Source organism: Nannizzia gypsea, genomic scaffold (genome assembly GCF_000150975.2).
Source record: "Nannizzia gypsea CBS 118893 supercont1.1 genomic scaffold, whole genome shotgun sequence".
NCBI classification, from domain to species: domain Eukaryota; kingdom Fungi; phylum Ascomycota; class Eurotiomycetes; order Onygenales; family Arthrodermataceae; genus Nannizzia; species Nannizzia gypsea.
Genome location: NW_003345201.1, coordinates 3,110,173 through 3,130,019, shown reverse-complemented (window position 1 = coordinate 3,130,019; position 19,847 = coordinate 3,110,173). Strand labels below are relative to the sequence as shown.

General features: G+C 47.6%; 8 protein-coding genes across 8 annotated transcripts; 5 read left to right on the top strand and 3 right to left on the bottom strand.

Moving 5' to 3' along the window:
- Nucleotides 1-106: 106 nt before the first annotated feature.
- Nucleotides 107-3,082, bottom strand: MGYG_01145 (hypothetical protein; the record flags this gene model as incomplete). The annotated part of the gene is made up of 1 exon (XM_003177011.1): nt 107-3,082. One exon carries the CDS (start codon nt 3,080-3,082, stop codon nt 107-109), a length of 2,976 nt encoding a protein of 991 aa, XP_003177059.1.
- Nucleotides 3,083-3,977: 895 nt separating this feature from the next.
- On the bottom strand, nt 3,978-8,130 carry MGYG_01144 (hypothetical protein; the record flags this gene model as incomplete). Its single annotated transcript, XM_003177010.1, has 4 exons — nt 7,952-8,130; nt 7,738-7,833; nt 7,599-7,690; nt 3,978-7,544 (listed from the first exon to the last, which is right to left on the bottom strand). Exons 1-4 carry the CDS (start codon nt 7,986-7,988, stop codon nt 3,978-3,980), a joined length of 3,792 nt encoding a protein of 1,263 aa, XP_003177058.1. The 5' UTR covers nt 7,989-8,130.
- A 1,212-nt stretch (nt 8,131-9,342) lies between these two features.
- MGYG_01143 (hypothetical protein) lies at nt 9,343-9,738 on the top strand (the record flags this gene model as incomplete). The annotated part of the gene is made up of 3 exons (XM_003177009.1): nt 9,343-9,536; nt 9,561-9,635; nt 9,675-9,738. The coding sequence occupies 3 exons, from the start codon at nt 9,343-9,345 to the stop codon at nt 9,736-9,738; spliced, it is 333 nt and encodes a 110-aa protein (XP_003177057.1).
- Nucleotides 9,739-10,236: 498 nt separating this feature from the next.
- Nucleotides 10,237-12,240, top strand: MGYG_01142 (hypothetical protein; the record flags this gene model as incomplete). The annotated part of the gene is made up of 5 exons (XM_003177008.1): nt 10,237-10,514; nt 10,625-11,008; nt 11,083-11,324; nt 11,383-11,723; nt 11,797-12,240. The coding sequence occupies 5 exons, from the start codon at nt 10,237-10,239 to the stop codon at nt 12,238-12,240; spliced, it is 1,689 nt and encodes a 562-aa protein (XP_003177056.1).
- A 748-nt stretch (nt 12,241-12,988) lies between these two features.
- MGYG_01141 (metallophosphoesterase domain-containing protein 2) lies at nt 12,989-14,076 on the bottom strand (the record flags this gene model as incomplete). The annotated part of the gene is made up of 2 exons (XM_003177007.1): nt 12,989-13,006; nt 13,165-14,076. 2 exons carry the CDS (start codon nt 14,074-14,076, stop codon nt 12,989-12,991), a joined length of 930 nt encoding a protein of 309 aa, XP_003177055.1.
- A 1,055-nt stretch (nt 14,077-15,131) lies between these two features.
- MGYG_01140 (hypothetical protein) lies at nt 15,132-16,292 on the top strand (the record flags this gene model as incomplete). The annotated part of the gene is made up of 2 exons (XM_003177006.1): nt 15,132-15,471; nt 15,532-16,292. 2 exons carry the CDS (start codon nt 15,132-15,134, stop codon nt 16,290-16,292), a joined length of 1,101 nt encoding a protein of 366 aa, XP_003177054.1.
- A 720-nt stretch (nt 16,293-17,012) lies between these two features.
- Nucleotides 17,013-17,658, top strand: MGYG_01139 (RNA polymerase II transcription subunit 10 mediator; the record flags this gene model as incomplete). The annotated part of the gene is made up of 3 exons (XM_003177005.1): nt 17,013-17,046; nt 17,110-17,206; nt 17,292-17,658. The coding sequence occupies 3 exons, from the start codon at nt 17,013-17,015 to the stop codon at nt 17,656-17,658; spliced, it is 498 nt and encodes a 165-aa protein (XP_003177053.1).
- Nucleotides 17,659-18,718: 1,060 nt separating this feature from the next.
- On the top strand, nt 18,719-19,810 carry MGYG_01138 (integral membrane protein; the record flags this gene model as incomplete). Its single annotated transcript, XM_003177004.1, has 1 exon — nt 18,719-19,810. The coding sequence occupies one exon, from the start codon at nt 18,719-18,721 to the stop codon at nt 19,808-19,810; it is 1,092 nt and encodes a 363-aa protein (XP_003177052.1).
- Between the last annotated feature and the right edge of the window lie 37 nt (nt 19,811-19,847).

Sequence of the window (19,847 nt, the reverse complement as noted above, 5' to 3'; positions counted from 1 at the left end):
CATGTTTGACATGAGACGTCAGCGGTAGGGCCGGACGATGGGAGCGTTGCCGGGTTGTAGATGGACTGATATCAAAACAGGGAAAACATCGTGTCTTAGCACTGTGTCAACAGAAGCTTAGTTCATCATCACTCGAGTCTGAGCAGGGGATTACACGTTCTCCAAGGGACAACCTAGTTGATCGACGGGGGCGGGCACGCCTGAACTCCTTGTGACGGATCTGGGGTTGTCTAGGAGCAGTTTGATGCCGTATCCTGTGCTTAAATCGTTGGCTGAGGGCTGGCGCATGACTGAGGATATCTTCCTCCTCCTCATCTTCGGTTTCTTCTTCCTTATCTGTCGTATCAAATGCCGTTGATATAGATCCAAACGGTTCAGTAGCACGACGCTTCCTGCGGCAAATGATACGCTCTTTTGGCACAGCCCCCGAGTCGCTTGCCTTCCGTTTACGAGGCACTTCAATCACAACAGCTACATTTTTTGAGCTACCATGGATTAGCGCTCCTCCAGTCGACCGTCGATGGTCCGTGGTTGTATTATGAACGGGTTTCCTAGGTCCAAGCCAGCATTGCCGTGATTCATTATGGTCCGGCCGAGAATCCATATCTGAGCTCCGGCGTCTTGCGGTCTGACGTTGGAGATAGCAAGGGTTGTTTTGGCCCCTTTCTGTCGCTCTCGTGAAGTTTTGATCGCCAAAAGCGCTTGTTAATCGTTTCCTCTTGGGCGGTGGAGGCGAGTCAGAATACTCCGATGAAACACTTGAGCTGTCCTTGTTTTGATTTGACATTGTCGAGGACCTTGAGACACTCTCTTCGGTATCTGATATTTCCATTTTATGATCAGTCATGCCACACTGAGATGCGGGGACGGTACAGTTCGGCAACGGCGACGTAGACCTCGAGCTTTTGGCTTGACTAAAGATGGGAGTCTTTGCAACCCATTCCCCAATGCCATCCTCCCATCTAAATCCAGTTTCCGAGCGGCGTAAGGAGGGGGTCAATGGTTGCATATCGTGCACATCAGCTATATCTAAACCACAGGCAGCCGCTTGATCTTGGATATATGAGGCCCAGTCATGATGTTCTTGTAGGCATGTAGCCTCAGCAAACTTCAGAGCAACCTCAACAGCCACCTTGCTGAGCACTAGTCGGAGAATAGGGTGCCTTTTGACAGAAGAGGAGTTAAATGCTAAGGTGAACCGCTTAGCCACCTCAAAGCCGTTATCATTCCGTACCCTGCCTAGACATCTCGCGACCTGTAGAACAAAGTCGGCCAACTCCTCCACAAGCTCCTTCTTATTTTTATGCATACCAGTTAAATATCCAAGATTGTGTAGAATAGGCGAGGCATGAATAGCCGCCTGCCTTTGGCTCTCCTTGTTGCCATTACCCAAAAAATTGGCCAAAAAATCTGAAAGCAAAATGGTGCAAGCCCGAGTTGGTTGCAGGTTCAACTTATTCTTGCCCTTATCAAAAAGGTTTCGTTCAATATCTCGCTGCACAATCGTAGAAAGAAAGGATAGCAAGTTATACAATGACGAAGCCTTTGCCTTTCCAAATCCAAACTTGGCAACATGTGAGCCAGAAAGCACGGTGAGGATACTTGTAATACTGTTGCTGAGGGCGATAGAAATTGGATCATGACAGCTGGTTTTCGGCCCCAGACACGAGCCAGTAAAGCTTGCTTCGGACTCGCTCTTGCGGTTTCGAGTAGTCCCCCGTTTTGACCGGCGTAAGTTGTTAAGCACCTGCGCGGGTATTGTTCTCTTAGAGCCAGCAGCTGCTAGTATGGCAGAAGTGATGAGGCGTAGTGAAGCAAAGGAGTGCTCGTCATCAGTTGCAAGGGATTGTAAAGCAGAAGTCAAGTAATATTTCATGGAGTCGGTCGCTAACCATTCGGCTGGTAATCGACCTCGATCAAGTAATGATGCCATTTCCCTGAATAATATACTAAAACTTCCTGAGGGCCTGACATAAGTTTCCAAAGTGTGTAATGCAACCGAATGACTTGGTTTAAATAGGTTGGAATCCAGCCGAACCGGAGGTGGAATGACGGGCGAGAGCGATATCATGGCTGTTAATAAAGCGCTTGCAGCGTCATGAGCTTGCAGAGAAAAAGATTGCAAGACGAGCCTTCGGCTCAATTGAGGAGAGAGCCATCGTCTTCGAATTGCTTCGCACATCAAGTGGATGCCGTGCGATCGGACAAGCTCTTTCAATGGTCTCCATCCGTTGCCACCCATTGTGTACATCTTTTCCAACTCAGTGATGATACACCCGGCGACGTCTGTCTCCTCATCTTTTTCTTCGAGGCTGTTAATGCGCTCTTGCTCCTGTAAAATGTATTTGGATGTAGTGCTTAGAGCCATTGACAATAAGGACTTTGCCCCTGTCTGAGGATTACTCTGCTGAGGGCCACTCATTCTAAGAAGGGTATCCCATGCAGAGAAAATGGTTTGCACAATTGCCACATAGGACGGATCGTTGTATGTATCTTCTATTCCATGCGCGATTTCACCGAGGCTCCAGCTATTTCCCAAAGATTTACGTCTCGAATAAGAAAAAATCTTCTCTTTTTGTGGCATCTCATTTTCTGTGCTGCCATCACCGGGTGCCGGCATTTTCGATAGGGGAATCATCCGCCGTTTTCCCAGGATCAAAGGGGTCGCAATCGCGAGTTGTCCAGGTTGGAGTCTTTCAGTCTCTGGGCTTTTGACAACGGCTTTAGAACGTGAGCTTGTACGCGAACTTTCTTTCCTTCCAGAATATCGGTGTTTTATTGGCTTTCGTGAAGCATCGCCCGGTACCCATGTAGGGTCTTCCTTCGACGATTCCGAGTCCGATGCGTTCCCAGAGGCTGACATCGACCTGCGTACATTCTGGCTGCTACTGAAGGAGCTTTCACCACCGCCATATGCCCGCCGGATGTATTCTTCGTCTCGCAATGGGGAGATTCTCCAGTGTTTCTCCAGTCGTAAATATATCGACGTTAACGGGCGTAGGGCTCGATTGCACCATCTCAGGTTGATCGGAACTTGCGGCGGAGGGGGTTTTGCACGAGAATTAATGTGGCTAGGTCCCATTTTTAGAAAAATAAATATTCAATACTATGTAAAATTATACCGCTGCGATACTAGCTATCCACACGGCGTGGGATCGTAGGGCAAATTAGACATAGGATTGAGCTGCCAATGTGGTTCCTTCAGGTATATTAGGCGCGAAGAAAGATAAACGGACAATATAAACTAAAATTAAGAGCTGGTATGGTTCCAGGTACGCTATAAAATATGCTGCATTCTTGTGATGCTGGGCTATGGGCTGTTTGTATGGCGGTTAGTGACGAAAGCTGAAAAAGGTAAACAACTGTTGTTTACGCCAAGACAAGTCACGTGATAACTATATCTTATCTTATCTTATCTTACCCCTGACATTGGAACCTTTGAACCTTGGAAATTCTCTGGTTGATTGGACCTTACAACACTACCCTAGGTATCCAGGTGCATAACAGACATCACTATGGGAGCAGCACGCTTAATGCCGTAAGTAGTTTAAATTCATATTCGGTATCATATATCGAGAAATTTGGGAGATCGCTTGGGAAGTTAACCTTGCTAAGTAACCCTCGAGCAAGGTAAATCAGCAATTTCATGAACGGTGAAAGTTGACTTTCTGGCGAAAGAACCAAAAAAAAGAGAAAATTAAAGGGAAAAGGATTTTGAAAGTAGAGTAGAGATAGATATATACAATCAAACAAAATGACGTTCCCATAGCCCAGGAGCCGTTCGCGGTTTTTTATACGAGAATGACAATTGCTCAACGGCACCAATAAGAGATGTCCAAAAACCCCTGCATTTGGCACAGCAAAATTCCACGCTTTGAAGACAGATAAGGAAAGAAGAAAAACCGCAATGGTATATAATGCAAGGCGCGATGTGGAGGATATTCCGTAAAAGGTTGCATCATTAGGTATTGGCCACTTTATTGCTTGACGGAAGTCTGCTTCGAGCCGCGAAGTTTAGGGTTGCGAGTGGTTCTCTTCTTTGGCTTCGAGCGAGCAGCATCGCCGCCCTCAATGAACTTCAAAAGCTCGTCAATGCTTCGGGAATCCAAGCTTGGGTTAGCACCGTCGACACCGGCAACCATCTCGGATGTAGTTTGTCCGACTGAAGGTTGGGGTTGGGCGGCAAGAGATGAGCGGCCGGGTAAGTTGACGAGGCGCCGTCTGCGAGCCTGGATATCTTTTGCGCGCTTGGCGATAGAGACAGCATTCTGGGTGAGTTGCTCAAGCCAGCTCTCTGCCTCCTTGGTGTTGCGGTCCTCGGGGCCAAGCTCATTGAGGAAGATGTTATAGGCTTCACGCATACGGTTTACGGCAGACTTAGAGTCTTGGTCGAGTGCAAGAGCTTGAGCAAGCTGGAACAACAAGGTGGCAGTGTTAACGGACTGTCTTCCGAACAGTTCGTCGCAAACAGCGAGAGAAGACTCAAACCATTTACGAGAATCAGGGTACTTTTTCAAGTGCTGGAGCATGACTGCGGCATTGTTCATCGTGGTGATAGAGTCGGGGTGGCTTGGGCCATAGACAATCTTCCACAATTCCAAAGCATGTCTAATGTAGATCAGAGCAGTCTGAGTGTTTCCGTTGGCATGCTCGAACAGGGAGAGATTGAGGTAGCTCAGAATAGCATCCGAAGAGTCAACTCCCATTGTTCGCTCAGTAACGATAACAGCCTTGCGTGCTAGTTCCACCGCAGCATCCTTCTCATCGGTTTGGTAGTATACCATAGAGAGCTGATGGTATAGTTTGGCCACCTCTGGGTGGAGGATGCCATAAATCTGCTCGTGAAGCGAGAGAGACTCCAATATAAGCTCTTGGCCAAGTTCCTTCTGGTTCTGCATAAGAGAGATACGGCCGGCTTCGAATGCCTCCTCAGCAAGGGCACTGCGAGGAGAGGCGTCCTTGATAATTGGAACGATGTTCACAATATCGTCGGGCACAAAAGTGAGAGCCGGAGCAGGTGCGGGGGTGGCAGCTGGAGCAGATGAGCCCTTCTTCTTCTTCTTTTTCTTCTCATCTTGAGAATCGCTGTGAGCTCCGTTTCCTGCGGGGGACTGCTCTTTCACTTGGGATTTGTTGAAAGCATACTCCTTAGCAACAAGCTGAAGTCCAAGCTTGAGAGAGATATCTCGTAGAACTTGGAAATGTTTCAAGCTTCCAGTCCAGCTGGCCTCAAGTGTATATCTGTAACGAGATTTAATCTGCTTCTCGATATCTGCAGCAAGGGATGCAGGAGTAACCTCCTCGAACGAGAAGTCACCTTCGGGGTAAATTGCTCGGAGAGACTCATCAATCTCAGCACGAGGCTTCGAGTTGACTTCTGTACCTAGCAAGCAGTTGAGAAGGTGGGCAACACAGGCAGTAGCGAATGGAGGAGGAAGGTTTCGGAGGTAACGGTTAGCAATATGCTTGAATGAACGAGCAACCATATCCTGAACCACAAGAGCAACAAGCGACTGAAGTCTGGATCCCTTTTCTTCGGCGAGCTGTGCCACCTTTCCAAGGTACCTGATGTTGATACCACGCTTATGGAGGAGTTGACTGAGAGACTGGCCATCCATAGGGAAGCCAACTTCACCATTGTAAAGATCCTTGACAAGTTCTGGGAGTGCCTTGGATCTAAGGTGGTCGCAAGCATCACGGACTTCCTTCTCGTCTTGTGCCCACTCTTCCTTCTCCTCCTCGGTCTGTGGGACCTGGCCGCTGAATACATCAGGGTTCAATGCAAGATGGAAGTTGGAAATATCAACTCTCTCCTGGTCAGAGTTGTCTTTCTTCTCGGCATCAGCACCCTCACCGTTCTCAACAGCCTTAGCCTCCTTGACAGCGGCCCTGCGCTTCTCAACTTCTTCCTTGACGTATTGGCCCATCTTGTATCTCCAATACGCCTCTACGAGCTCGTGACGGAGGACAGGCATCCTATGGGGGTATTCGTCATGGCCTTCAGCATCCTCAGTCCAGGAGATATCAAGTGGAGTGATGCGGTAAAGGTCAAGAACATATTTACGACCATCAGTACCAAGGAGACCTTTGGTCTCAACACTTCCTTCTAATTCGTGTCGTACGCCATCTTTATCCCAAACGGCATGCTTCTTGACACGGAGAGCCTTGGAGAGCTTCTCGAAAACAGGGGTGAAAGCTTCGTTCTTTGCGACAACATCCTTGCCCTCAACACCACCGTAATCAATCTGGTGCTCACCGGGCTCGCGGTGCTTGAAAATACCAGGAACGATACTCTGACCAACAATACGTTTGCCGAGGTAGTCAACAACAACAGTTCCGGGGGTGAAGAGTCCAGGAATGTCAAGCTGGTTAACAGTCTTAACACCCATGACATCCTTTCCAACGGCGATACGGGCAGCTTCATCGCCACCCTCAGCAGCAAAGGTGCCGACACCGTCCGCACCAAAGGAGAAGAAGATGTTGTTATAAACGAAGATCTGGGCATCCCTGGCCTCCATTGGGTTCAACGATGCAACCTCGCCCCTAGCGACCAAGATGGCGCCGCGAACAGCAGCATCGTTATAGTCAGCAAAGAGTTTAGATGTTAATCTCTCCCTGAAGACCTTTTCTTGGACATTTTCCCGGGGAAGTTCTCGAGTGGTTTGGAATTCCTCGTTCCAGTCTCTCAAGGTCTCGGAGTTATCGATACCCGCAATCAAGTAGTTCTCCTGAGAACGAGTTGCATCCGACATATGCGCCGTAGCCTGGCTCTGTGATGCTGGAACAAGCCATGGGTTGTTCGGTATCGAGTTTTGGAATGGGAATGTTGTGAGGAGATCCTTTTTGTTGTTGTACTCCTGGAGAGCCTTGAAAGACTCATTAAACGAAGGGGAGATAAGGGAGATCAAGGTTAGTAAGGAGTGTGCGCTGTAGTTCTTGGGAGCAGGTCGAGGGAAAGGATCGAATTTCGAATTGGAGCACTTGTTCACGTAGAACCCAGAGACATGAGATGTGATCTGGTGCTGTTCGCCTTCGTTGGTAGTCACCAGCAGGTACAGGAGGTGTCCCTTTTGGCGGAGATGGTATGGTGGAGGGTTCCACGGCGAAAGAGAAACTGATCTGACGGTCTTTGGTACCGCGGATTGGTCCTGTGGAAGCACAGTTGCCAGGCTCAAAGGAGCATTGACATCGTAGCCGTCGAGAGCGTGAGTCTTCTTAGCCTCCTCAGGCAGCCCCTCGCCCGCAGCAACGGAGTCATACAAAGACAGGCCAGCGGAAAGGCCATGCAATGTATCAACACGGTTACCAGCAGCGCCGATCAGCTCCCGGATTCTAACAACGTGCATCCTGGCTTCTTTCTCGGTATAAGGATCCTCGATCAGGACGACCTCGGAGTCGGCTTTGAGGCCCTTCACCTCAGACAGCTCGACATAATCATTGATTCGGTTTCCCTCAGTTTCCAAGTGGAAGCAGGTATACTGGAAGGTCCCAGGCAGTTCGACAATCGATTGGCGAACATCTTGGACTTGCTCCTGGCTGGAGACCTGCAATTGTTGTTAGGCAAGTTGGTGAGTATACTGAGACAAGAGTAAACCTACCATAACCTGGATGTTGTGTGGCTCATGAGGGAGCTTTACGCTGATCTGGAAAAGGCCTAAAATGTGCACACGACCATAAACGAGAGCCCTTTCTACAGGCACTAAGCGCCCCGTTAAAGACAGAAACAAACAGTCCTACCTCCAGCATTGTTATTATCATCCTGTTCCCCCTCTGCCTTGTTGCCGTTCGCAAGCTCCTGGCTGGTGTTTTCAGGCTTGGTGTCTTCCGGCACTTCTATAGCAAGACGTAGAAAAAATCAGTCTCCAATTGCACAACCACAACCATCATGCTGTACGCCCGCCATTGAAGCAACGAGGACCGCCAATGGCAATCCTCACGGTATATATCGTACCTTTGGGGTGTTCTGGTCCTTTACTTTGCTGGTCCATTTTGAATAAAAAGCCGAGTGTACAAGTTCACAAAACGTACACAAACCGAGCTTAAGAAGGTAGCCAAAGAACCCGCCTTTGCCTTTGAATGAGCGACCCGAAGAGAGAAAGGAGAAAGGGTTAAAATTATACAATATACAGCGTAACGAAATGAAAGGGAAGATCCCAAGAGGAGAGTTGAAAAGGTGCGTTTCTTGTCTGCTGCAATTTTTCTTTCGAGCCCGGCGGTTTCTCGAGTTGAGACTTCTGGGGAGGAAATTTCACGGAGGCGGATTTTCTGCTCGGAAGGAAACGGGATTCTCTCGGTGAAGCTTAAAATCTAGTTCGAGAACGAGGTATCCAGTCGAACGTCGTGGGGCCGGCAAGCAAGAGCAGAGTGCAGAGGGCAGAGGGCAGATCGCAGATTGCAGGGCCGATCACAAGACCATTGTTCTCATCTGTACGGAGTATAACGAACTAGTTATATGTCCCGAGTTGGCGACGTTGAGGCGTAGGATGCTTTGCTTGTGGGAGCTGGACAGCTACAGGTGGTTAATATATATGCCCGCCTATGCCGATAAATATCTTCGCGACGGAAAAAAAGGGCTGTTCGTTCGGGGACCGGGCCTCCGCTTCCTAATATCTGTCCTCTTCTTCCCCAGGTTTGCCAATCGGGGACTCAAACAGGCGTTCAAAATAGCTGATCCCAGCAAGCGGTTCTGCAGCAAGGGCAGCGGCAGGATATACGAGATGCTAATTTGGTGCCTATCACTTGCCCTGCCCATGGCCTTACCCCATAAAAACTGCCCTGATTAACAAAGACGAAACTCACCCACAGCATGCCTGTTCGACATTATTCGCTGTTTTGTGGCCGCTGGTAGGCGAGCCGAAACTAACTACGGCTTCCATGGCCCTGTGAGCCCCAGACATGCAGGATCCCTGGCCGGTTACTACTATGTTTCGCTTAGACTGAACGGATGGCAGCAAAGAGTACGTCAGCAGATGAAGCAACGGAGACAAAAATATAGATTCAGTTTAAGCATTGATTGTTATATTCTTAAATGAATGCTAAGAGATCTCAATCTTAGCAGTACTGAGAAGGCTTAAAACTCTTAACTGACGAGCTTGACCGTTCTTATGAGATATATGAAACCTCTTGTCTTGCATAACATAACATAGTAATTGGGCAGTAAATAAAAATAGTTGAGTAAGTCAACAGCGTCCTATACAGCATTTATCTGTGTATGTATAAGGGGACGGTTTCAATGGAAGAACTTATTGAAGAACCAACATGTAAGATGGTTGCAGATTCTCAGGGTACCTCCATCCCGACGTTCGAAGGCTTTGGCAGGTCGACGTCAACTAGCCAGGGGAGATGGGAATGTTGTTCCTGATCACCCATTATAGACGCATTGATAAAGGTGGTTTGGGATCCTGCCCCGTGGGTCGTAAAACTGTCGACTCCGTCCTTGATATTGAAGCCGTAGCCTTGTCTAGAAGAATACAGGAACCCTCAGCCGCATGGGTGTCGGAAAGAATTGTTGAAAATAAATCCAGCCGTGAAGAGTGGTATATATAGTACTTTTTAAACAGGCTGACCACCCCAGATGAGATAGATTCAAGCAGTGAATGTGTCATGGAGTCGATAATGTCACTTTTAGCAACCAGGTAAGTACCTAGGTAGGTAACTACTCAGTTCAAATATAGCCTAGTAGCCGAAATACCGCCTAATACTTTTAAGCCTCTTCTCCGGCTTAAAAGAAGGGTATGATAGTAAGAATATAATCAAAAATTCCCCCATGTCGACTTTGGCCGTTTGGTGTTTCTCCTCGGTGGCGTCAAATCGCTTCCAGGGTCCCAACTCTAGCGCATCACGTGCGGTCCTGAGATCCGTTTAGAGAGCGACAAGACGGGCCAGAGTTGAGATCGCGAAAAAGAAACGACCGTGACTTAAAAATTTCAGATCTCTGTCGGATGCGACTTCATTCCACTTGGAATAATAGTGTCCGTCGAACATCTGTGCATACACAAACATATCATGAATGCGGTTCACTTAGACTTGTCCATGTCTTTTCACTGATCCCCGGGAAAACGTCCCAATTCACGATCTGTTTGGCCAGGATTGAGTCGCCCTTTATCCGGAACCTGAATCCGCCCCTGAAAATAAACAAGCAAGCTGGTATTGTTGGACCAACAGATATTAAGGCCTCACGGATCTCGGAGGATTGAAAGCTCGATCGGCCTTATCGATTGATGCAATCGTTTTGTGATGCGCTTTATCCGGGTACGCGATGCAGCAGTTGGGTTTGGTCTTAGGGAGGCTTTGAGGCCGCGTTATGCCACCCTCCCACAACTTCGTCGACACTATGGGTCTCAAGATGTTGCTCCCGGAGGCCCACCACAGCCGGGGAAGGAGGGTCCTGATCCAGATGAGTCGTCGTCGTCTCGACAGAAGTCGTCCGATCAGCAAGATAATTCTCTAAAAGCGACGATAATGCGGATGTTTGAATCATCAGCAACAACGTTCGCCTCTATAGCTGTCCTTGGGTATGTCATCCCTGGCTTTTGGCTCAATGTACAATACAGCAGATTGAATCTAAGAGATTTCCTTTCTAACTTTGAATTGTATACATATTTTTTGTTCTTTTTTGATAAAGTGCTGCTGGCTTCTCTTACCACAAGTATTATAAGCATCTGGTTCTGAAGAAAATGGACAATGCCTTTGAACCTGGTGATCCAATGTTAGAGCTGGCTGGTGTTAAAGACCCCAAGCAAGATCCTATGGGAGACAAGGATATGGAGAGGGATCCTGAGCACTGGCTCGAGCGTGATGAGCAAGGAAAAATCGACGAAATTATAAACGGTGCCATTGGACATTATTACCTTCTTATTGGTGAGAAGGGTACTGGAAAAACTTCTATGATCCTCAATGCAATGAGAAAAGTTGATGGAAGCCGTGTTGCCATGTTTGAAGCCCACGCAAATCTCGAGATCTTCCGAATAAGGTTGGGAAAGTCGCTGGACTACGAGTTCCACGAAGAGTATGTATATGATTGTTATATTACACCAGACACACCATGCTGATGTGCTAATTGGTCACTCTCCACATTTGCAGCTACATTGGTAGTCTTTTTAGTATAAAAGGACCCCGTGATACCACTGCCCTGCTGGATATTGAACGTGCTCTGAACAAACTAGAGAAGGTTGCTATTAGGCGCCGGAACGTCCATCAGAATCCCTTGATTTTGATCATCAACTCTCTGCATCTGGTGAGAGACGACGATGATGGTAGGGATCTACTTGAGATGCTTCAGCAACGTGCAGAGCAATGGGCCGCCAGCGGCCTAGTGACTATGGGTTAGTTTCCTCTCTGGTAACATGTCTCATCAGCCTCGTTCTCTAACAGTTACAATAGTATTTAACAGCGATGACTACTGGATTTACGAACGTCTAAAGCGGTATGCTTCTAGAATGGAGGTCATCCCTGTCCCCGATCTACCGAAGGGTAAAGCAGTGGGTGCACTCCGCCGGTATCGATTAAGATACTTCAAGGAAAACCCGCCTCAGACCGTCTTAGAAGAGGTTTACAACAAGGTTGGCGGAAGGTTGACCTTCCTAAACCGTGTAGCCAAATCCGAGGATATGCTGGCAACTTGTAACGAGATCTGTGAAGCCGAAAAAACGTGGTTTTTAAACAAATGTTGGATCCTCGGCGAGGAGATGGATGATGATGTGATGGACGAACAAAAATATTCTGTAAGTGCTTTTTGCCCACCAGCTGTCAATACCCTAAAGAACGAGCACTACTGACTCCTCACGAAAACAATAGTCTGCGGCAATGGTGTTAGCTAAGGCTCTGGTAGACCTTGAGAAGGAAATGGACAAGACTTATGATGACGAAGAAGGACATATCCTACCAGAACTACCGCTCCATAAGGCACGCCAAATCATGACACGAGCAGACTTCATTCAATCATACGATCATGACAACATCTTTACCATTGACTCCAAGGCAAGGGTTCGAGCTGACTCTGTGCCCATGCAAAATGCTTTCCGTGAGATATGTGCCGAACCCGGCTTCGACCAGTATCTCGAGGATACTTTGGACAGGATTTCGGCCATTGAGAGTTTGGGTAGGACGCGAGAAATTACTGTCAAGGACTTCTGGAACGACGGTAAATTTAAAGCAACCATGCGTGATACCAAGGGCCGTGAAACTGGTACCCTCGAGATTGGCGTGGTTAAGCCTGAGAAAGAAGAGGACGATGACTAGATCTCTTTTTCATTTGTCTGTATTATATGTCTGTGTATCCTTCCTTTCCATTCTTTCACTCTTTTGGACTATTTTCTTCCTTGTTTTTAGGTACTACGTAAATAGCTTTCTTTTATACCCGACCCTTTCATTATAAACCACTAACACTGCTTCAGTACTCTACCAAATTCCTTAGTTAGTTGTAACAATATATGAGATTAATAACTTGAAGATAGAGTACTTCCAGGGTCATTATATATATATATATTAGGAGATAACACAACTGCCGCGTTTTTAGCACTCAAAACAGCTAAAAGCAAGAGCCGGTCCAGCAGGCCCAAAGACACCTTCCCAGCGCCCACAACACATTCTCCTTCAACGTAGTCTAACTCTGGGAGTATCTCACCCGCTTTAGCAACTTCCGACAACAGCCATCGAAAATTCTCAGTCTCCCAATCCCTCCTGCGATCGACAACCGTCACGGCCCTTAGCCTCAGAAGATCTGGCATGGACGCAGGCGAACCCTCAAGAAAGGGCTGAGTTACATGAACTCGCTCAATACACCCTTCCAAAATAATCCCTTGTAATATTAATAACACCTGTGACATTATATTATGTTGGACCATAAGGGACGAAAAGGTCCAATGCCCCAAGGATACCTTGGGTAATGTGTGCGTGTCGTAGCTAAAGCGGAATTCCAACGTATTATTAGTTATTAAGTGCAGGGTAAACCCGTTTAGGATATAAATTACTCACGGGTAGTAATTATTTACACCGCTGCCAGATCCTAAAAAGGTAGCCATGTAAGGTATATAATTGTTATATGTGATAGTAACCCACCGTTCCTTCTTATTCGCCTTCATCGCTAAATATACTTGACTCGGTCACTTTTAGTACAGTTTATTTTCAATGCATCTGAAGAGGCTTCGGCAGGTCGATGTCCACTAGCCAGGGGAGATGGAAATGCTGGTCTTGATCCCCCATTATAGACGCATTGATGAAGAGTGTTTGGGTTCCTGGTTCAGCAGAGCATCTGGTCGAATAACATCCCTCTCTTTGGGAAGTTTTCAGTTTTTCAAGCTTTGCTTCTCTGGCCTCTGGCTCATCGTATTTTGATCCGCCCAACCTTGACAAGTTAGTTATCACCGGCGACTTACCAGGATCGTTTTCGATGACGGTCAAATGTGATGCGTCCATGTTGTCGTTGTCGCGCCAGGTAACCAGTTTTGCACCCCATTCTTCATGTATATGTCCAAAGCAGTGTAGCTTCGGCCGTGCCTGGAAGACCGCTTTAAATAAATCAGGACATCCGACCCTTGAGGAAGAGTATGGCCGATCCATCACCCCGTGTGGAGGCCCATGGGTCATGACAATGTCGACTCTGTCCTCGATATCAAAGCCGTGGCCTTGTCTGGGGGAATATTGGAATCCCCAGCCGCCCTCGGAAGGCGTAAATGGGCTAGCGTATATTGTCAGCGATGACCCATTTGCAAGATCAAAGGTATACAGGCCCTCGTCTAGTAGTATAATGCCGTGTTCCCTTGCCTCTTTAAGAAGTCTCCTTGCCTCCCCATAGTCGCCGTAAACACTTTTCACAAGCTCGGGATCGACTGGTCCCGCCATCTCCGCGACCTTTTCTCTAAACATCGGCACGTCGAGAGTAAAATCATGGTTACCAGCGATAACGAGCTTTAACGGAGCATTTAGACCCTTCAAGAGCCCTATTGTCGCTCGGAATTCGTCGATCTTGGATTCTTGAGTAAGATCGCTGCAGTGAAGAGCAACGTCTGCATGCTGGTCCGGAGGTGTATAATCTGTCGCATGGGTGTCGGAAAGAATGAGAAATCGAGTAGTCATTCTGGATGAACGTGTTATTTCGGTATCAGGCAAGATAAGATACGTAGATGTAACCAACCAGGTAATGGTGGGGTGGAAGCAGGTGTGTAAAATGAGCAACTATTTTCGAAAAAAAAAGTGCAGCTTTATAGCAGGGAGCGGCCTAGATAGCTGTCTCATCACAATGAGTTATAGGTAGTCGGCTGATGATGTCAACTCTGTGACGATGTCAAGTCTATAACGATGTTGACTCTGTGATGATGTCTATGGGACGCCTAACTTAGGTATTTATTCGCCCCCGGTCCTCAGAGTTTGAAAGCCCAGGTCGACTCGGGACTCCAACGAGGCCGTACAATATCGTAGCTAGTAGACTGACCTAGGGATGGCTGGTAGCTGCAAGGGTGAAGCTGTGAAGTGCCTTGTCCCGGCAGTGTAAATCCCTGCGGCGTCAATGTAGGAGCTCGGAGAAGAGGCGGCTGCGGAGAGTACAGGGATGAATGACGAAGGAGTGGTATACTCAGCCTATGGCTGCACCTTGGGCTTCTGAGAAAGCAGGGCCTGATTGGCAGATTTGTGATAACAGAGATTTGGCAAATGTTGAGCCTGAGGTAACTAGTATAAAGTACGGAGTATTTAAGGCCTGCGAAGTACCTACCTACTAGGTACTTACCTAGGTATTCCGTACAGGTTTGATAACACTGAGACGTTAGGTGAGAACGGGCACCTGGGCACCTGCAAACATTTTGACTACAGATGGTTACTTCTATCAACGAGGTATCGTTTTTCTTGTCGACGGCAGAGACTGGGTCCTTCCTCTATACGATAATCATAAAAGGCAAAATATGTGGGCAGCTCCTCGGTCACGTGCAGAAATGACGTCACCATAACCGTTACCCTGCTTTCATTTGCAGCTGGAAATCAAAACAAGCCAAGAGCGAGCTTGCGACCTGCATTTGTTTAGGAAATCCAACCTCCCGCCAGTACACCAGGACACCACATTCCTCTGATATTCAATTGAATAACAAGGCACTTACCGTATACCTGCACAGCCTTCAGTACTCAGTTACGACGCCCTAATGGGCCCGAAATCAGCTTCTACCACCTCTCCCGGCAAGAGAGGGAGACCTACGAAGACTGGCTCCGCTTCTAGCACGAAGGTGTCGGTCGAGGTACCAGCACCCAAACATGCTGTCGCAAGAGAATCATCATCGTGTTGCTTGGAAAGCGTACTGAATTTTGCAATCTTGGCCGGTAGCAGCCTGCTACTGAGCACAGCACTCTTTTCTCTCAGCGTCCCGATTACGAAGGGGGATTTGGCATGGACAAGCAAGCGCTTAGACTCATGGAGGGACGTCACGGCTCTGCTTGCATGGCGTATTATTGAGCTTGCGGTACCTTGGTTTTCGGGTTATGATGGTTCGAAAATTACCCTTTACCTTTATCACTGACCGATCTAATACTGACCATGGTCACTAGCCTGGGACACACTGTGTTTTATCGGCCTTATTCACCTTCCTGCGTACTCTCTTCTGCTCAACTTTTATAACATTCGACCGACGACGATAATCACTGTTGCGACAATTACCGTTTTATCATGCACAATTCCATTTTCCTACTTCCGTCCGCTAGGCCCTGCACATAGTGGCAGTCCAGCTGCCAGTCGAGCAATTCTTGCGGATCGTCTCACTACAGCGTACACCACTGTGGCTTCAACTCTTGTGTACACCATTCTTATATACCTCAGCTTTGTAACATGGCTTCCAACTCACCTTGTCACATACTTCACCGGGCTCCCTGACATCAGTGCGGCTCACGCCGGACCAAAGGGATTCGTGTCGCTTTTCCTTAGCCTTTTGCCTGCAGGATATGGAGCGAGAGATCTTTTATTCGTCGCATCTGCTAGCCAACCGCCAGAACAGAAAGCAGAGTTGAAAACGACACGCCGGCAGCTTCGATCATCGGATTCGCGAAAAGATGAGGAAGAGCAGGGGGAAGAGTCATGTATTGCCTCGCTCTATAAGAAGGCCTGGCTTGGGCTGTCTCCTTCTCTGAGAACCCTCATATCACGATCAGTGGTGCTGGCAATTATGACTCTTGCCAATACCTTCGTGCAATTGGCCGGTACAATCAGCGGGGTAGAGCCTAAGGGAGCCTTGGGATGGGGGTCGATTTGGTCAATTGCCACTCTTTCCAACGCTGTCCTTTATGGCTGGATTCAAGAAGCAAGCGGATTGTAAGGGTGCAGAGAAAAAAAGGCGAAGTTGACGAACGGTGTCAACCTATCTGATTGTGTCTAATACCCTTTTATGTCTTACGAGGGTTTACTCTTTTCTTCTTCCTTCTTCCCTTTTCACGACAGCTCAACTGCGACAGATGAGGCAAGGGGATATGGGGGTTGTATAAAGGTAAAGGAAATCCAAATTGTTTGGTTTTCCTGTTATGGGTAGATTTTGGGGGAGGCAAAGAGGGCGCGCAAATATTTGATACTCCTTCGCCTCATCTAGTGGCACTGCAGCGGTATTGAAAGAGTGACTCCAGCGCATACGTTAGTAATTGGGGGTAGTGCGTTGCTTGCTTCTTAAGGGTGAATGCTTTTGTATGTTGATGTGATACGAGCGCGGATTGTTATGGCATATTTTATAATACGATAGTTAATGTTACCATCAGTATAGGGGGTAGGCATCCCGCTATTTCCATAGTGTGATCCTGTTCAACAGTTACTCCCTGGCTATAAAAGAAAACAATATCAATAATGATGACCAAATCCAGCACTTGGAGGATTCTCTGCATCTGGATGCGGCTCCAGAGAACTTCTCATTGGCGTAAATCTATTATATAATCAATAAGCACGTGATTTTTTACATAATCTCGTAGGCAATAATGGGAGCTTTGGATGGAACTGGAAGCCGTTTTGCACTTGATCTCTAGCAACATCCGGCTGGAGAGGGCAGCTAATCATGCCTAGCGAAGTCACACTCAGTGTCATTGATGGTACGTATCCAGTGTGAGACTGGTACATGATCTGAAGCAGGCTAAATACTAACCATACTGCAGATGACCTAAAGGATGTCATCCAAAACTTCTTCGAGATTCAATCGGCGGTCCATGGGTATATCGGGCCAGAAACACAGCCTGAACTCATTCGAAAGCTGTTAGTTACCCCCTTATATCTGCATGCAGTAGTCTATCAATCAATTTTTTCGCTACCGGCGACTGATATCTATTCGTATATATAGAAAGTCTCTTACCATATCCCTTAAAACGCTCTCTGATCATACTACCCTCGATCCAGCCCATGCAGATGCTGCATCAAAACAACCCAACTCCAACCCTGCGTTACCACAAGCGGACCCTCCCCTACACACCATCCAACTACCGCCAGAGATCGTTGACTACGTAGATGCAGCGCGTAACCCAGACATATACACGCGAGAATTTGTCGAGCTAGTACAAAAAGGAAACCAGGATTTGAAAGGCAAAGCCGAGGCCTTCTCTTCTTTCAGAGACACTCTTGCGCGGGAGATGGCTAGCGCAATGCCAGAATGCAAAAAGGAGGTGATAAGGGTTGTTAAGGCGACTGGCGGCGATGCCCAACAGTTATGACCCTAATTTCCCTTCTAGGACAGGCGTTTTAATATTAGGCCAGGACTTACTAGGGAGTTATGGAGTAAGGGGTTATCGGGTATCTCTGCCTCGACCTAGGGCATCTTGGTGTCAGTTAACAGCAACAGGACCAATGGATAATTTTCGCACACTCTCATGCTCCTGGTTTTCCTCCTCTGTCAATTCTCGTCAACGCTGGAAGAACATTAAAGTCGTCCGATGATGTATAGATACAGCCAAAGGACGCCCCTTTAACGTTGAAAACTTGCCAAGGCCAGGTGAAAACATCCAAAAATAGTGAAATGCCCCGTTACCCACCGCCATAGCATGCTCATTTAAGCAGCCACGGATCTGGTTGACATGGAACCCGAGTCGTGGGCGCACTGCGATGTGGGGAGGCATTCTATGGTTTGATAATCCGAAAACTGGATGGGCCAATCGTCATGGCCCGTTGAGATGGCAATGCATCCATGCGAATACGCAAAAGCAAAAGCACTTCCGCCTCCTTAACGAACATGTAAGCAGCAGCAGCCATTCCCGGCACTTGCAATCATGTGCTATTACTGATGAATTTTAACAGGACCACGAACAAAATGACTCCAGAATTGGGACTATACGTTTCCGGAAATTATAAGAACCCAGATGTCCATATGTGTCGATCTTTTAGACATGCATATCAGCCGGCTTTGACTATATATACACAGCAGCCCTGGGGCTGAATACGTCGCAAGGCTGAGTTTTGTGAAGGCACTTTTAAAGACCTGTCGGGACTTTGGATCATATGTGAATTCCCACCTTGCCTTTGTCGTACCGTACAACCTGGATGAAATCGCCCAAGCTTTACTTCGTATATGGCACTCGCTCACCGTTTGCCCCACATGACAGTCCGCGCCGCCTCTTGGTCTCAATATAAATGATTCTGGACAACCCATTGACGGACCTACTTGCCTGTCTGCAAGGAATCTTCGTTGCTGAACAGTTGACGTAATTGTTGTGCCGGACCTCATGCAGTTTTTTTTCTATGTTTTATGACACTCCCTTCCGACAAGACACAATCATCATGTCGGAGGATGATGGGCTGACGGGCGCTTACAAGGGGGCTAATTTTGCTATTAAGATAGTTATTGGGGTGTTTATTGGAATCTCCTGGTACAATGCACTGGAACTATGCGTTCTGGTCTTTGTTACCTTCAGCCATTATAGAGGCCTTTACTTCTGGAGTCTTTTGATATCAGCTACCGTCGGCGTTATGCCGTATGCACTCGGTTTTTTGCTCAAGCTCTACAACTTGATGGATAGTGTTTGGCTGTCCCTCGTTTTTCTCACAATTGGCTGGTGGACCATGGTTACTGGCCAGTCCTTTGTCCTATACTCTCGGCTTCACCTTGTTATCCGCGACCAAAAGATCCTACGACGAGTCCTATGGATGATAATTTGCAATATTTTCATCTTACATCTACCTACGACCGTCCTTACCTTCGGTTCGAATTCGAGTCACCAAGAGAAGTTTGTTCCAGCATACAAGATTATGGAAAAAATACAGATGACCGGGTTTTTCATCCAAGAGGTTATCCTCTCTACCCTCTATATTTGGGAAACAATGAAGATGCTACGGATCGCACCGAAACATGGAAACCGGAAGATCATGTATCAACTTCTCGGTATCAACCTTATCTTCATCGTCATGGATCTCGCGCTCCTGGGCACGGCTTATGCCAACCTATACGTTATCGAAACGACAATCAAAGCCATGATATACAGTGTTAAGCTGAAGCTTGAATTTGCTGTTCTGGGCAAGCTTGTCCATTTGGTCAACATACATTCATGGAATCCTGAGTTTTTCAGCGGAGCAAACGGCTACCCTGATTTCGTGGACCCAACTCAGATAACGACTGACATTACTCGGCCACCTCAATGTGTTAATAGCCCTCCCAGGCCGCCGTGGTCATTTCCAGACCACCTACCTATTACCTCAGATCTAGAGTTTGGCGGGAAAACAGACGTGGCGCCCTCGAGCAGCGGCAGTTTGGCTACGACACATATTACCCCATGCACCCCCAATGGAGTTCCAGCACCGACACCAATTGATGTTACACATGCCCTACCCTCCCAGGATACATCACCCAATAACCTTCCTAAATGGCCGAGTTAATAGGAAGGAAGTTCTGGCTGTTGCAATCACAACCTAT